The sequence below is a fragment of the Girardinichthys multiradiatus genome, chromosome 5, assembly GCF_021462225.1.
Source record: "Girardinichthys multiradiatus isolate DD_20200921_A chromosome 5, DD_fGirMul_XY1, whole genome shotgun sequence".
NCBI classification, from domain to species: domain Eukaryota; kingdom Metazoa; phylum Chordata; class Actinopteri; order Cyprinodontiformes; family Goodeidae; genus Girardinichthys; species Girardinichthys multiradiatus.
The window spans coordinates 32,599,311-32,616,695 of record NC_061798.1 but is presented as its reverse complement, the minus strand read 5'-3'; the positions used below and the strand labels follow the sequence as shown (position 1 = coordinate 32,616,695).

Below are 17,385 nucleotides of genomic sequence, written 5' to 3'. Positions count from 1 at the left end.
AAAAATGTGGGTTTATCACAATATCCAGAAGAATAATTAAGCTGGGGCCTAAAGTTCAGCTGTCGAGCGTCAATCGCTTGATGTTTTTAGAGAAAATAAAAACAAACAAAACACAAACAGGATCTGACCTAAATTTTTTTTATTTCACCCAAGATTATCCCTCTCCTATCTTTCTGCTCACTTTCTAGGCCCCGACCTTTCTCGAACACCATGCCACGCTTGCCACTTGCACGACTTTTACCAAATACTTTATAATCTCCTTCACCGGTGAAAACACGTGCAACAAAAACATGTCACATGCTGCAGGAAAAGTGCTGCGCAACAACAAAATAAAAGCACAAAGTTACCAATCTACAGCCAGAATATCCAGTTTTCACATGATCATGCTCCTCGAGATTACAATGCTGGCGAGGATATCCAGTTGTTGCTCAAACAGAAAATTTGTGCTATGTCTGAACCCTGCAAAAGCTTAGAAGTGAGTGTTTGCACCTGCATTGGACACTGTGAGATTTTCACTACAGTTTCATGGTATTTACACAAACATCTATAACATAATTGATCCTATTTAGAATAGAAGATCAACTATAGGTCAACATATTGATTATTAAAGTTATGATATATATAACATTTACTGACAGGTGGCGCCCCTTCAGTTTTAACGCTATGACTGAACGTGTGTGTGAATGTTTGTATCGGTAGATTCTGTTTAGTTCTGACGAAAGGTCAAAGTTCTGTTTGTCGTTAACTTCCTGTAAGACTTTTCAGTGGGGGTTACAATGTCTGGGCAGAGAAAAATAAAAAAAATATCAAGTGTATTTAGGTCCTCATGAGCATCCTGATCATTTGTTTATCTTCGATTTACCACAAGGTATTCTGAAATTATTTTTGGAATGGTTGTGTTTCTTTTTTAATTTTTACCACAGGTAAGTTATAGTATTTTACTGTTTGGGGACTTTTGGGGACTTAATGTGGCTAGCTCTTAACAGAAATTATAAATGTAAATTGGTAAAAATATGTTTTAGCATAATCTTAACTGAAACAACCAGATTTTAGATGATAGTTATACTGAATAAATTAGGACATCCTGATGCTGATGATGCTCGTTTTGTCAGATAATACCAAAATACCTTTTGCAATAACAACCTTTAAGAATGTACTACACATACTTCTCATTAGACCCACATTTCTGTATTAAAAATACTTTTTTATTGGTCTGATATAATATTTTAATCTTAAATGTTGCGTTTTTCATTAGCTGTAAGCGGAAAATCATTATAATTAACAGAAATAAAGTCTTTAAAACATTACTCTGTGTGTAATTAATCTATATATTGTGTTTCATATAGTGAACTAAGTTACTAAAATAAATGAACTTTCAACAATATTCTAATATACTGAGATGCACCGGTATAACCTTTGAGTCAGTAACTGGCCCATGCCTCGTGCAAGACGGTGTTGATTGATATAAAACTGCATTCAGTAAAAACGATCATATTTCATGAGAAACAAACAGAGACGCTCTCCTAAAATGATTTTCTCCCAGTCATTTTGGCAAACAAAAACAACAGTGAAGAGAGATGAAGAGGACACCATGTAAAAAATGCTTCATAAATATGAGATGATGTCATTTGAAACAGTCAGCCTTCCTCCTCACTATGTACTCTAGCAACCTTTAACCGTATCTATAGTTCAACCACAATCTTTGGAGGAGAAAGCCCTCCATGCAGAGCAATTTAGGAGCCACAGTAAATATATCAGCTCAAAGCTTCCTGCTGTTTTTATTCCCAAAACTAGTTTTCCAGTGTGATGTAATATCTTATGTGGCCTCTCTGTTTCCTGTGCAGACAAAGCGGGAAAATTCAAAGGGGGAATGCAAAGGACTATATGAAGCAAAACACAGACAAAGAGGCTTCCAGTTTAGTTTCAAGTCAAGGTAAAAAAAAAAAAGGGAGAGGAGCCAGTTATTCAGGATCTAAGTGACACTTCCAAGGAGCCGTGTTAGAGTACTGCAAGAGTTATCAGGTATGTAGAAACACCAACGCCAGCCCTTTTCTTATCGCTCCCATCTGCTGCGGCTTTAATCAGTGGGCCCATACACCCACCTACCCCGAAGTTTCACAAACATTCTTTCTTTGCAAAATTACTTTGTCTTTTTATTCCAAACTTGTTTTTTTGATGATTTTGTTAAATCTTTCTTCTGCCTTTTGTACATAAAACCTCTTGTTAAAAAAATCAAATATAATTAAAAACAAAAACATAAAGGGACAGACAAAAACAACAGAAAGAAAGGGGATTCGGCCCCTCTTTTCTCTTTACGCGGGCACTGCTCCAGACTTCTCCAGCTGTCCGCCGCCTACTCGCTCTCTCAGGCCTCCATCTTCTCTTTCTTTTTGTTCTTCTTCAGGAAGGACGGCGTGCGGAACTTCTTCTTCTTCTTGGTGTTGGGTGACTTGGAGGGGGAGCTCTCGGGGGACAGCACCTCTTCGATCTTCTCGCTGGAGCGCACAGTGATCTCCACGCTCTCTGCGCTGGTGGTCAGCTGACTTATGCGCTTGGACAGCTCCTCGTCATGGTTATCCTTGCCGTTCATCAGGCCCGTGTGGTTCTCTGGAGGGAGGAGAGTAAGACACTGTGAAAGTAGCACTTAATTCTAAAATACATAACCACAGATTGATTGTTTTTAATGACTATCTCTTTTTCATTGTGGAATAACTTGGAAAAAGTCTCGGGTCAGCTGTCATCGCCGTTCTGTTTCCAGGTACTCAAGTATTTTCAGCAACTATGGATATAAATAGTTATCAAAATGCTCAAATATCGAGTATACATTTATTTAATCATTATTACTACACCCTTTTTTCCATTTGTTGTGGTTCTGATTCTGGTTTGGCCCATTCGCCTATTTTATAAATGTGACATATTAGGGACCCTGTTTAAAACATATTTAATATAACTTCATGCTGGTAGATATTTTTAAATAGAGTCACATACATTACATTAGCAGATTACAGGTCCTTCTCAAAATATTAGCATATTGTGATAAAGTTCATTATTTTCTATAATGTAATGATGAAAATTTAACATTCATACATTTTAGATTCATTGCACACTAACTGAAATATTTCAGGTCTTTTATTGTCTTAATACGGATGATTTTGGCATACAGCTCATGAAAACCCAAAATTCCTATCTCACAAAATTAGCATATTTCATCCGACCAAAAAAAGAAAAGTGTTTTTAATACAAAAAACGTCAACCTTCAAATAATCATGTACAGTTATGCACTCAATACTTGGTCGGGAATCCTTTGGCAGAAATGACTGCTTCAATGCGGCGTGGCATGGAGGCAATCAGCCTGTGGCACTGCTGAGGTCTTATGGAGGCCCAGGATGCTTCGATAGCGGCCTTTAGCTCATCCAGAGTGTTGGGTCTTGAGTCTCTCAACGTTCTCTTCACAATATCCCACAGATTCTCTATGGGGTTCAGGTCAGGAGAGTTGGCAGGCCAATTGAGCACATTGATACCATGGTCAGTAAACCATTTACCAGTGGTTTTGGCACTGTGAGCAGGTGCCAGGTCGTGCTGAAAAATGAAATCTTCATCTCCATAAAGCTTTTCAGCAGATGGAAGCATGAAGTGCTCCAAAATCTCCTGATAGCTAGCTGCATTGACCCTGCCCTTGATAAAACACAGTGGACCAACACCAGCAGCTGACACGGCACCCCAGACCATCACTGACTGTGGGTACTTGACACTGGACTTCTGGCATTTTGGCATTTCCTTCTCCCCAGTCTTCCTCCAGACTCTGGCACCTTGATTTCCGAATGACATGCAGAATTTGCTTTCATCTGAAAAAGGTACTTTGGACCACTGAGCAACAGTCCAGTGCTGCTTCTCTGTAGCCCAGGTCAGGCGCTTCTGCTGCTGTTTCTGGTTCAAAAGTGGCTTGACCTGGGGAATGCGGCACCTGTGGCCCATTTCCTGCACACGCCTGTGCACGGTGGCTCTGGATGTTTCTACTCCAGACTCAGTCCACTGCTTCCGCAGGTCCCCCAAGGTCTGGAATCGGCCCTTCTCCACAATCTTCCTCAGGGTCCGGTCACCTCTTCTCGTTGTGCAGCGTTTTCTGCCACACTTTTTCCTTCCCACAGACTTCCCACTGAGGTGCCTTGATACAGCACTCTGGGAACAGCCTATTCGTTCAGAAATTTATTTCTGTGTCTTACCCTCTTGCTTGAGGGTGTCAATAGTGGCCTTCTGGACAGCAGTCAGGTCGGCAGTCTTACCCATGATTGGGGTTTTGAGTGATGAACCAGGCTGGGAGTTTTAAAGGCCTCAGGAATCTTTTGCAGGTGTTTAGAGTTAACTCGTTGATTCAGATGATTAGGTTCATAGCTCGTTTAGAGACCCTTTTAATGATATGCTAATATCTTGTGAGATAGGAATTTTGGGTTTTCATGAGCTGTATGACAAAATCATCCGTATTAAAACAATAAAAGACCTGAAATATTTCAGTTAGTGTGCAATGAATCTAAAATATATGAATGTTAAATTTTCATCATGACATTATGGAAAATAATGAACTTTATCACAATATGCTAATATTTTGAGAAGGACCTGTATGATTAAAATATTAGATAGAATACAGAGAATTATACTACAAATCAAATGTTTGGAAGCAAGATCCTATTTCAACAAAAAAATGGTTTCATTGGTTTAATTTGCAACACAATAAACATAATTATTATATCAGCAGTCACTTATCAAAATACCCTTGTGATGCAGGGTCAGTACGAAATGATGAAACATCTCGGTCATGGCTAAACGTTTTGAAATCAAAAGAGATATTTTTTACAAACCAAGCTGTGAATTGAAATTGAGTCTGTTTTAAAAGTGATCAGTCAAAATGCATTTAATTGTAAAATAAAAGAAATGTAAATGAAAATTTACATATTTTCAAAAACCTCAGTTGTGTTGTGTTTTAGGCCAGCTGCGAACTGGCCTGCTGCCATCATTTCAGTGACCTTATGGTTAGCTCAGGGTTAAGTGTTAACAAGGACAGGGCGGCTCGGATTACTCAATCAATCCTTGCAGAATAGTTGCTTTGAAATGGGGCGTTAGCACTATAAATATTGATGCTTTGCACAAACTTGGTGTTTTTTTTCTGAAACCTATAAAACAACAGTTTTTAGTCTTAAAAACAATTGCTCATGACTGCGCAGAGCATCAGCCTAAAATACAAACTGTAATATATTGCTGATGTTTTGTCCCAGATGACATTTCAGAAGTAGGTTTTACAAAACACACCAATTCCCTTCAAACCCCCCTGAACTTTCACTTTCAGCTCATTATGCTCCAAATATTTCGTAATAATCCATCACTAAAATAAATAAACAGAGTCCAGTCACCTAATAGCCTAGAGATTCTGCCCTCCTTTTCAATTTAACAAAAACAGTGCTGTAAAGCCACCCTCCTATTAACCGTTCACGTAACGGCTCTAATGGTGTCGTATAATTTGCTTTGGGTTAATGCAAGTTAGAGGATCCAGGGCGCTGATATAACGTTACAGCACGAAGCACGTCACTGGACCTACCTGTTTATTTACACATTAGAAAATGGCAGGCGATTTAAAGGAGCGGTGACCTGGTTTCAGTACAAGAACCGACTGACCCCGTAACGGTGGCGTCAGATTATACGGGCCCCCTGAGTTAGACTGCTGTCATAGGGGTAATTGCTATTGTGTGGCTTTGCGTGTTTGCGCTGGAAGGAAGTTGACAGGAACTCAATCCCAGGGTGCTATTATTTACAACTGCTAATGGGCCTTGTGTGATCTTTGTGGTGCATTAACCAGTTTCAAGTGTCACATGTGAAGCTACATGTTGAAGGAGAATATACGCTAGGCCAACACAGCAATAAATCATGTTATCTGCCATTTCTGAGTATTTATTTAACTCAAGGTGAAACATAAATAGTATATATTTTACCAGCATTAATGTAGTATCAGACAGGGAGTCGGGATTTCCAGTCGGCTTATTTTAAAGGGCATAAATCAAAATCGGGGACAAAAACACTCGATCATGTTTATAAAATAATAAATACAGTAGCTATCATATACACAAGTTGATATCCAACTCTCTAATGCCAGATGAAAGCTTTTTATACCTAAGATCTCAAATTTGCTTGTCTGATGGATTTTCTATTTAAAAGACCCGAGTTTCATGATGCCTCATATTATACAGTGAATAAAAGTGGATGTAATTTGATAAAAAGAACATGCTTTAGAAGCTTAATTTGTATTACTAAAGCAAACTAAAGTAAAAGTGAAAATATGTTGACAAAGACAAAAAGTCAATCATCTAATAAGCTGTGGTTTTGTGTGAAAAAAAAAAATCGTTAGTTCAGAATCAAGCAATAACATAAATATGGAGAAGAAACCCTGCATGTTAAATTTTTAGTTTAAGTAAAAATTTCACTCTCATGCCCAAATATTAAGGGACATTAGATTTAAGAGACAAACAGCACTGCAACAGTCTCTCTCTGTGAGTGATACCTTCTTTAGCCGGAGTGCTTTGCGGGGACTGGGTGACAGATAGAGACTGAGAGAGAGTGGAGCCGTCGTCGGAGGTTAGCTCGTGCTCGCCATCTGCAGGGAGGTTGGTGGGGGGTGAGGGTGTGGGTGAGAGGATTGCAGCATAACGTTGGAGTGGAGTGGGGGTTAAAGTAAAGGGATGACAGAGGGGGTGAGTGGGATGAGAGGTTGGAGAGATTTAGGAGGGAGGGGAGGAAGAGATTAGTGATGATACACACACACAGACGGACACATGTTAGAATCAGGCCATGCACAGCTGATTTCTCAAAAAACTTGAAAAAGAAAATCCTTGTCTGCTGATCATCAGGCTCTCTTTGTGCCATCAGTCTTTTTTCTGTGGGTGGCTGAGCCTCCTTTGTAACATGCTAGGCTCTAACATCCTAGTGAGGAGACAGATGCTCTGAGCAGCCTCTCGCTGACCACAAAAGCATCTACTTCTCCCCCCATAGTGACAATTTTACAGCACAGCAAACCCAAGTATTACCTTTGATCCTCACATAAAGCGGTTCAAAGACAGCAAAATTAAATTGTTGTTCTGGAGACTTTGTGGCCCCAAGAGGCTTTTTTTCTGGGATACATGACAAACATCCTGCATGTAGATGGTGTGTAATGGGTGTTATGCAGACTTTCTGACCCCAAAATGTCACCATCTGCTGGGGCTGGTGGACCTTGCAGATTGTTTTCTACCTCTCTTACCATCCTGCTGACTGTGCATGGTGGCAGGATAAATTTCGGTCCTCATATAGGCAACTTCAAGTTAATGTTTATGTATCAATTTTCTGACTAATGAAGAACATCCATTTAGATTTACCTTACATCAAGGGCATGTATTCCTGTCTTTCCCATTGTGAAGACTGGGTAATGAGAAATGAACCCATGCCATGTAATATTTTTAACCCAGGGAAATAGTAAGTCACAGATTAATAATTAAAACTTCCTAAACTATCTGATCAAGTAGAAATTAAAAAATCCCTTTGTTACATTTATTTTACTGATATTTTTAAAGACGTTCCTAATTGGGGATTTTAGTGAAAACAATTATTTCATCACCAAGTTTTTTTTCCATTAAGGAATTAATGTTCTAAAATTAAATGTTGAATTTTTGAAATATTTTACTACTATTCTAAAAACATTTGATTTCTTTATTTGAATTTTAACGCATTGTCACCGGGTTTCGCATTGAGCAATAAGGGCTGTGTATATATTTATGTAAACATTTTGCAATAACTTTGACGCTAGCTTTTCTCAGTAGTTTGAAACTAAGCCTTGCATTAGCAGCTTTTTTAGCCCTTTGCAGCTCCTCTGAACACACCATTTACAGAGGGGTTGTGCAACAACCTGGTTTGTGTGGTTCAAATGTCTTATCACATGTTCTCCATGCGGGGAATGAAGCTAGAAACTGGTCACATCAACAATGTGGAGATTAGTATCAGCTTAGCTTGAAGTGATACTTTTGCTTGGGTCTTGTCATTTAAACCAATATTAATCTTATTAAAAGTGCTCTCCGTAGATGCATGGATCTGCTCTTTTACATTTTTTACTCAAAATACGTTTTTGGGATTCAAAATCATGAGCATCCATACTTTGCAGGAGACAATTAATCAGAAGTCAACATACAACCAAGTGCATGTGAGCACGTTTGTATGTGTGGAGAATGTCTCGGGCCTCTCCAGACGGTCTTCAACATGCATCCAGATGGGTCACCAGAGATTCATGGGGCTGTGGGGGCAACAGTGTCATAGCAACGGGCTGTGATCATGTGGCGGGTGTGAAGACCTGCTGTTGGTTCAGTCTGCCGTCTTAGTCACGCTGGACTGTCACGCAGGCTCTTTCATATGCACATGACAGTACAGAACATTTGGACGTATACCATACACATGCATGAACACATGCCCTCGCTCGTACACACGCACACATAAAACAACCAGATTTAAAGCTGGTCCAATGTGCCAGGAGCTCTGCAGAGTGACAAGTTAACCACAAGGAATGAACCCCTCCACTGCTGTCTGCCCACTTTTGACTTTCTGCTCATCTTTCTAAAGAGATAATATGATTAGCATTGACTTTGAGCGTCTGCAGACAGAATACTGCTAAAGAAGGCAAAAAAACTCCTGTTTTAAAGTTGTCTGCTGATTAGACAGAGGATGCAGCGCTACAAACGCAAGTTAAATCGAGGTTTACCACCAACTGCAGAGTTCAAGGAGAACGAACCTGTTTCAAGAGAGAAGTAATAAATCTGCAAGTCGAAATATGAGGGTAAGGAGGACTGCAGAACACAATTTCATCCGGATTAAAATAAAGATCAACTAGAAATCTGCTCCAAATGTTTGATCTGATCTGCCAGTTAACAGCTGAACAGCTTTTTTGCTTGAATGTATGATGAAAATTAGATTTTAAATGAGCTGAAACCAATGACTACGCTTTGCTGTGAACGCATATGAAACAATAAACATTGATCTGAAAAAATATTGACCTTTAAAGGCTTTGATCTTTTTTTTGCAAAGATTAGCATTTTTAAAAAGGCAGAACCTTTAGTTTCAAAGTTAATAAATATTAAGAAGAAAATTCAAATTAGGAATAAAGTGCCTTTTGATGTGTTTTACTTACTGGTGATTACAGAACTTTTTTTCTTGTGTGGTTTCAGAGAAATGTGAAGATGCTGTGCTACAGTGGGGGAGATCTATGATGATTTTGACCATTATGACCATTTTGTTACTGTTTAGTTTGTTCTTTAGGTCTTGCTTTCTTTTTATTTCCCTACGCGTGTTGTTAGGTGTTTTCCTTATTACTTCAATCTTTTGAGTTTTCTTCCTTCTACTGGTCTTGGAGTTATTTTCTGTTAGATATTTGGGTTTTCTTGTGTTTCTGTTTCTGCTCTGGTTAATTAGTCTTCCACCCTTGGCCACAGCCACCATGTAATCTTGTTGATTCTGCTCACCTGCACCACCTCATTTTGTCTACAGTGTGCACCCGTTTCTTTTCCCTTTTAAGCTCCTGTTTATCTGTGATGACTGCCTGTTATTCTGCTTCATTCTTGGTTACTCTTCATGCCCATTTCTGCCTGTTACTCCACCCATGCTGGGTTTCCAGTTGTTCCTGTGCAACTCTGCAAACAAACTCTGCATTTGGGTCCTTCACAAACTGAATCACTTCCAAGGAGTTCTGCGCATGGGTTCTTGTGAAATACAAAGTGTCCAGGCCAGAAAGAACTCTGTTTTTGATTCTTGCAGCCTCGAGTAAAAGAACTAATTTCTCATTTGAGGTTTTAGCCTCTGAAGCAGAAATACACCTTTTGGCTTTTAGTAAATTTTTGCATCTGCCTTTAGGGATCGTAAAAATAACATTTTAACTGTTAATGTTGCACCAAAAAGAGAAGCAACTATTCATAACAACTAGCCTTAAAAGGACATTTGCACTATCAGTCCAACTCCTCCTCTTGCGTCCTCAAAATGGTCTTATCCTGTGTGTAAATGGGCTGTATATGATTTGCTGATCTGGTTTATTTAGGGTTGCCAATATTTTGCTGTACAATGAAGCATCACAAGTTTGTACGACTGGATAGCCACCGTCAATGCGTGTTTGTGAGTATGAACATTGATCCGTGTGTGTTAGTGTGTGCGTGCCATACCGCTGAGGCCAAGTTGCCTTCTCTCCACGTTTTTGTGGTACTCCTTTTCCAACAGCTCGCTGAATGGGTTGGGAGGAAGAGGAGCCATATGCTCATCCTCTGTGGGCACGTATGGCTGAGGAGGAGGAGGGGAGGACGAGGAGAGCAAAGGGTGAGCACAGGAGCACTGATGCACATACAGACTAAAAACACTGATACCAGCACTGTTCATAACAATGATAAATCAAAGTACATCTAATAATCCAACATATATCCTTCAGTCAAACTACAATAAACACTTCTGCTGAGATTTGCATGTATAAACAAGGGATGAACACGTATCATGCTCCAAATAAAACATCATAATTTAACAACCCATGACAATAAGTGAAACTTGTCCAAAATAAATATTAAACTGGTGGAAACAAATTAAAAATAAAAGTCGGTCTACAGGCACAACAACATGCAGTGTCTGAAAATGAAACTAAATAAACTGAAAGGTGGGGACAATGAATTAAAACCCACTACAAACAGGACAATGCTTGACAATATTTACCAGCACTCTTATTTGCCCCAGTTCCTTCAAGACAAAATACCAACAAAGAAAAAAAGGAATCAGCACCAAAGAGTCTGGATATTTATTAACATATAGTTTAAATGTAAGTTATGTTTTATTCTTGTAGTTTTGAGTGATGCTGTGCAGAAGTTTACATTTCCTGCTTTATTTACATGTTTGTCTCCCCCTAGTGGCCCAAAGTGAACGATGGATGATAGAGAAGAAACTGACGACAGCAAGGTGGGCTTGTCAAGCTTTGAGTCTTTGTGTATCTATACATGTGCATCTGAATACAATAGAACATAATCTTAGGGATTTTTAATACAGAAATGTTATGTTGTGGCCCTGTTGGAACCACTGCAATCATAGATAAGACTGCAGATTTGAACTGTCCAGCAGACAGTAATTAACTACCTCCACAAGGAGAGCAACCCACAAAAGGTCATTCTTAAAGAAGCTGGCTTTTCAGAGTACTGTAGCACATCAATGGAAGGTTCAGTGGAAGGAAAAAGTGTACTATAAAAATTTCCAACTGCAGCCTTAGAACGATTATGATTGATGCAAAGCCCATTCAAAAGGCTGGGGAGATTCACAAGGTTTGGACTGCAGCTAGAGTCGGTAGTTCAGGAGCCATCACACACAGATGTATCCATAGGCTACAACTGTTGACATCCAAAGCCTTTTACCCAGGCTAATGAGAAAAATGACTGGACTGTTCCTAAGTTCTCCAAAGTCCTCTTTTCAGGTGAAAGTAAAGTCTGCATGTCAATTGGAAATCAAGGTCCCAGTGTCTGGATGAAGAGTGGAGACTCACAGAATCCACATTGCTTGAAGTCTAGTGTGAAGTTTCTACAGTCAGTGATGATTTAGGGAGCCATGTCATCTGCTGGTGTTGGTCGACTGTGCTTTATCAAGTCCAAAGTCAGGGCATCAGTGTATCTTTAGAAAACATCATGGTTCCTTCTGGAAATGCTGGTTTCATTTTCCAGCGGGACTCGGCACCTGCACACAGTGCCAAAGGTACCCATACCAGCTTTAATGATCATTGGCTAGCAAACGGGCATGAACTAAACTGGAGTTCTGTCAAAAGGAAGATGAGAGACACCAGAACCAACAACGCAGTGGAGCTGAAGACTGCCATAAAAGCAACCAGAGTTCCTCAACACCTCAGCAGAGCCACAGGCTGATCTTCTCCATGTCCCACTGCATTGATGGAGTAAATCATGCAAAAGGACCCCTGACCAAGTATTGAGACATATACTGTACAGTATTTGGACATACTTAATAGGAGAACAACAGTTTTGTATTAAAAATGTTTTTATTGATCATAGTGTAATTTTGTGTCTAATTAATGGGTTTTACTCAATCCATATTCATTAAAATATCAATTAAAATCAACATAAATAAAAGGTTTGAATATATCACAGTGTAATACATTTTTGTGTTGAATCACCAAAAATATACTTTTCAATGAGATTCTAATTTATTGAGATGTGAAATGCATTCTGGCAAATCTAAAAGGAGCCACCGGCATCCCAACATGACCTTTAGTTGATCGGGACACAACTCGTTCTTTATCATTTCTATACGTTTGTTTATTTTAAAATTAAAAAAGTGACATTCTGATTAACTATCCTGTAACCAGAGCAAACATAAACAAGACTGTTCAGTTTTTCAAATGCCTGCCACTGCTTTGAATTTAACAAAGAAGCCGCTTTTTACCTGTAACATCAAATACAAGCGGCATTAAGTCCCACATTCTTGTAAAAACACGCATTCTTCCAACGCTGTCACAGAGCACAGAGCTACAGTAACATTTGAAATGACCACAGATGCACAGCTGTGTTTGTGGAACTCTGCGTGTGGTGTTTTTCTATATTAGATATTTCTCACCTGTCGTGGTTGATCAACAGGAATGCCGGCAAGGTGCTGAGACCGCGGGCCTGATGTCATCACATCTAACCGGTTCTGCTCTCTGATCTGAAACGAGACAAATAAAAACACACCATTATGATGTCAGCAGGAGTCTGAAGGGTTTAAAACTGGTGTTGTATCTGCAAACAAAATTCAGTAAAACATAATTTTTCATTTTCAGTTTTCATCTTACTTAAAATAAAATATAATCTGACAATAAAAAATAAATGTTTTATTGAAATTACCTGAGCCTAAACTATCGGCACCCCAAACAATTGCTATAAAATAAATATATAAGATGTGTATTTCTAAATTTCTCCTTTACTTTTTGAAATTGTTCAGATTGTTCCCTGAGACAAACACGTGATAGGAAAATGGGCTAATTTTCCTGAGCCGGGCTTCAAAATGGCAAAAACATGAGAACTTCAAGTAGGGCAAATGAGTGTTGCTAATAAAGTTTATCTTACCTTTAACCACAGTGGGCAGGGTTGTACAAAAACCTCCAAATCTCACTGTTAGATAAGTGCAGCAAAGAGTGGCATCTAGGGGGCAACACGTCTACATAATAATTAGATGCTGCCTAGATGCCATCTAGCTGTTTGGAAGGCATGGCAGAAAAAGGCTTTTCTGTTCTACCAGTACAAATGTGAACGTGTGATTTCCTAAACTTTTCTGGGTCTTTACCCAGAACTGCTATTGTAGTATAGTGCTATAGTCAGGTGAGGCTGCAGGGTTCCTACACAGTCTCGAAAGGTTTGCAATTTGTTTAAGTATACATGTCCTTCTCAAAATATTAGCATATTGTGATAAAGTTCATTATTTTCCATAATGTCATGATGAAAATTTAACATTCATATATTTTAGATTCATTGCACACTAACTGAAATATTTCAGGTCTTTTATTGTCTTAATACGGATGATTGTGGCATACAGCTCATGAAAACCCAAAATTCCTATCTCACAAAATTAGCATATTTCATCCGACCGATAAAAGAAAAGTGTTTTTAATACAAAAAACGTCAACCTTCAAATAATCATGTACAGTTATGCACTCAATACTTGGTCGGGAATCCTTTGGCAGAAATGACTGCTTCAATGCGGCGTGGCATGGAGGCAATCAGCCTGTGGCACTGCTGAGGTCTTATGGAGGCCCAGGATGCTTCGATAGCGGCCTTTAGCTCATCCAGAGTGTTGGGTCTTGAGTTTCTCAACGTTCTCTTCACAATATCCCACAGATTCTCTATGGGGTTCAGGTCAGGAGAGTTGGCAGGCCAATTGAGCACAGTGATACCATGGTCAGTAAACCATTTACCAGTGGTTTTGGCACTGTGAGCAGGTGCCGGGTCGTGCTGAAAAATGAAATCTTCATCTCCATAAAGCTTTTCAGCAGATGGAAGCATGAAGTGCTCCAAAATCTCCTGATAGCTAGCTGCATTGACCCTGCCCTTGATAAAACACAGTGGACAAACACCAGCAGCTGACACGGCACCCCAGACCATCACTGACTGTGGGTACTTGACACTGGACTTCTGGCATTTTGGCATTTCCTTCTCCCCAGTCTTCCTCCAGACTGGCACCTTGATTTCCGAATGACATGCAGAATTTGCTTTCATCCGAAAAACGTACTTTGGACCACTGAGCAACAGTCCAGTGCTGCTTCTCTGTAGCCCAGGTCAGGCGCTTCTGCTGCTGTTTCTGGTTCAAAAGTGGCTTGACCTGGGTAATGCGGCACCTGTAGCCCATTTCCTGCACACGCCTGTGGACGGTGGCTCTGGATGCTTCTAGTCCACACTCAGTCCACTGCATCCGCAGGTCCCCCAAGGTCTGGAATCGGCCCTTCTCCACAATCTTCCTCAGGGTCCGGTCACCTCTTCTCGTTGTGCAGCGTTTTCTGTCACACTTTTTCCTTCCCACAGACTTCCCACTGAGGTGCCTTGATACAGCACTCTGGGAACAGCCTATTCGTTCAGAAACTTCTTTCTGTGTCTTACCCTCTTGCTTGAGGGTGTCAATAGTGGCCTTCTGGACAGCAGTCAGGTCGGCAGTCTTACCCATGATTGGGGTTTTGAGTGATGAACCAGGCTGGGAGTTTTAAAGGCCTCAGGAATCTTTTGCAGGTGTTTAGAGTTAACTCGTTGATTCAGATGATTAGGTTCATAGCTTGTTTAGAGACCCTTTTAATGATATGCTAATTTTGTGAGATAGGAATTTTGGGTTTTCATGAGCTGTATGCCAAAATCATCCGTATTAAGACAATAAAAGACCTGAAATATTTCAGTTAGTGTGCAATGAATCTAAAATATATGAATGTTAAATTTTCATCATTACATTATAGAAAATAATGAACTTTATCACAATATGCTAATTTTTTGAGAAGGACCTGTATAAGTATGGAAAACAAATTGAAATGTGGAAAAGCACCTCCACGCCCACTGTTAAATACAGTACTGTTTCTCTTCCAAAAGCCCTGAAAACCTTGTTAGAGTACATATCATTGTGAACTCTGAAATACCACGAGATTTTCAAATAAAAATATGATGGTTTCTGCCAGAAAACCAAAAATAGGTAGTCAATTTGTCACGGCTTATATGGCGGAGGACCCCAGAATGCAGACAAGCAGGCAGCAACGTGGCGTGGTGAGTTGAAAAAAGATTTAATAACCAAAAAGAAACTTGCAGGCAGACAGGTAGTTGCAGATGCAGGCGAAAAACCAGGTGAAACGAGGAGACTGAATACTAGGTGCAGGTGAACCGAATGAAGATGATTGAAAACAGACAGGAGAGAACAAAACGTGGGTAGAGCAGAAAAGAGACTCTTAAATACAAACTAATAGAAACATAACTAGCCCCGCACAGGCACAAAGTTCAGGCAGGCACCAGGACCTGCAACACAGAGTCCTGGGTGGTCGGCAGCGAAGTCGTGGAGGCCGACAGAGGTGTAGAAACCGCCTGCGGAGGCTGGCGACGCCGACGAAGGCAAAGACAAGGAGGCCAGCAGGGACGTAGAGACCTTGGCGGCCGGCAGCGAAAACCAGGAGGCCAGCAGGGATGTAGAGACCTTGGCGGCCGGCGGTGAAGTCGAAGACCAGGAGGCCAGTAGGGACGTAGAGACCGTGGAGGCTGGCGTAGGCGGGAAACTGCAGGTTGGTCGGGAAACCTGTGGTGGCTGAACAGGAATGTAGGAGGCCGGCGATGAAGGAACTGAAGGTCTGGAGGTCGGCCAAGCAGAGTAGAGGACCCTCAGTCTGGAGGTCGACCATGGAGCGTAGAGGACCCTCCCGAAAACTCGGTGGAACTCCGGAGGATTGGAGTCAGGCTTGGAGTCAGGCTTGGCCTTTACGGTGCCTGGTGATCCCTCGGAGACAGGAACAACAGAGCCGACGGGACCCTCGGAGACAGGAACAGAGCCGACGGGACCCTCGGAGACAGATGCAGAGTCTGGGGGACACTCGGAGGCCAGAACGAGGACAAGCTGCTCCTTCAACCCCTCAGAAACAGGATCCGGCGGTGCTTCCTCCTCGAACCCCTCGTCTCTGGGTTCAGAGGCCAGGATGAGGACTAATTTCTCCTCAAACCGCTCAGGAACAGGATCTGGTGGCGGGTCGTCTTCAAATCCTTCATCATAGGGTTCATGAACCAGGACGAGAACCAGTCTCTCGCTGAACCCCTGGAAAGCCTTTAGACCAGGAGCAGAAGCTAAGGCGTCGCCGAGACCCTCAGTGGCGTGGGCAGGGGCGGAGGGGTCGCCGGGACCCTCAGTGGCTTGAGCAGGGGCTGAGGCATCGCCGGGACCCCCGATGACTTGAGCCGAGGCGTCCCTCTTCCGACATCCTCTGCGGCGTGTGGAGGAGGTTGAGGCAGACTTGGGCGGCACAATGGCGGTTCCCTGGAGACCTGGAGTGGGTTGCTCGGCAGCAGCGCTCTGAAGTCCTGGAGAGGATGGAGGTGGGCGACAGTAAAACTGCCTTATTGCTGTCCGGTAATCCTCCTTCATCTGCCTGATTTTCTTCCTAAGCTCAGGAGAGGAATACAGGAGACTGGTCCTCCTGAAGCTCTTAATCTGGCGGCAAAAAACCTTAACCGCTCCTCCAGCTCGTCTGGTGTTGCCACAGAACATTGGACTGTAGCGAGCGAAGACGGCATGGGCGGAGCTGCAACGAGCCTGGGAGACAGTGCTGTGGCAGACAAAGACGCAGGATTACTCGCTGCAGCCCTCACGTCAGCGGGCATGGAACCCACCTCCATGCCGGCCGAAAAGCAGAAAGTTTCTTTGGCAGGAGGAGGACATCGGCTTTGCTGCCAGATCTGGGTGTGCAACCAGGGGAGCAGGCGGAGAACGGCGCTGAACCATCTCACGCTCCATCTGCTCCAGCAGCAGTGGTGAGGGCAGAACCTCCAGATCGGCCGGCAGATGTCTCATCCATGTGCTGCTGAACCCAGCGATCACTGGCGCTCTCTTGCTTACCGTCTGTGAAGTCCAATTTTGCCGGAAACATTCTGTCACGGCTTGTATGGCGGAGGACCCCAGAATGCAGACAAGCAGGAAGCAACGTGGCGTGGTGAGTTGAAAATAGATTTAATAACTGTAAGGATTATGATTATTGATTAATTAATATTCATCAAGAATTATAATTTAAAATCATAATTTAAAAAAATTAATTTCTTCACCAAAAATCATTACTTACGAATAGAAATCAGAGATATCCTCTGGTGTTGTGATTAT

General features: G+C 41.5%; 1 protein-coding gene across 11 annotated transcripts in view; it reads right to left on the bottom strand.

The window, feature by feature from the left end:
* Positions 1 to 831: 831 nt before the first annotated feature.
* The window catches only part of add3a (adducin 3 (gamma) a), a 158,035-nt gene continuing 141,481 nt past the window's right edge, over positions 832 to 17,385 (bottom strand). For 8 of the 11 annotated variants that reach the window (XM_047364338.1, XM_047364332.1, XM_047364336.1 and 5 more), the window contains 5 exons: positions 12,643 to 12,729; positions 10,750 to 10,773; positions 10,215 to 10,329; positions 6,548 to 6,640; positions 832 to 2,607 (listed from right to left, as the gene is read on the bottom strand). In XM_047364338.1, the coding sequence (XP_047220294.1) occupies positions 2,366 to 2,607; positions 6,548 to 6,640; positions 10,215 to 10,329; positions 10,750 to 10,773; positions 12,643 to 12,729 (561 nt within the window). In that variant the 3' untranslated portion in view covers positions 832 to 2,365. The remainder of the gene's footprint in view (positions 2,608 to 6,547; positions 6,641 to 10,214; positions 10,330 to 10,749; positions 10,774 to 12,642; positions 12,730 to 17,385) is intronic. The other 3 variants (XM_047364340.1, XM_047364339.1, XM_047364341.1) reach the window with 3 other exon arrangements.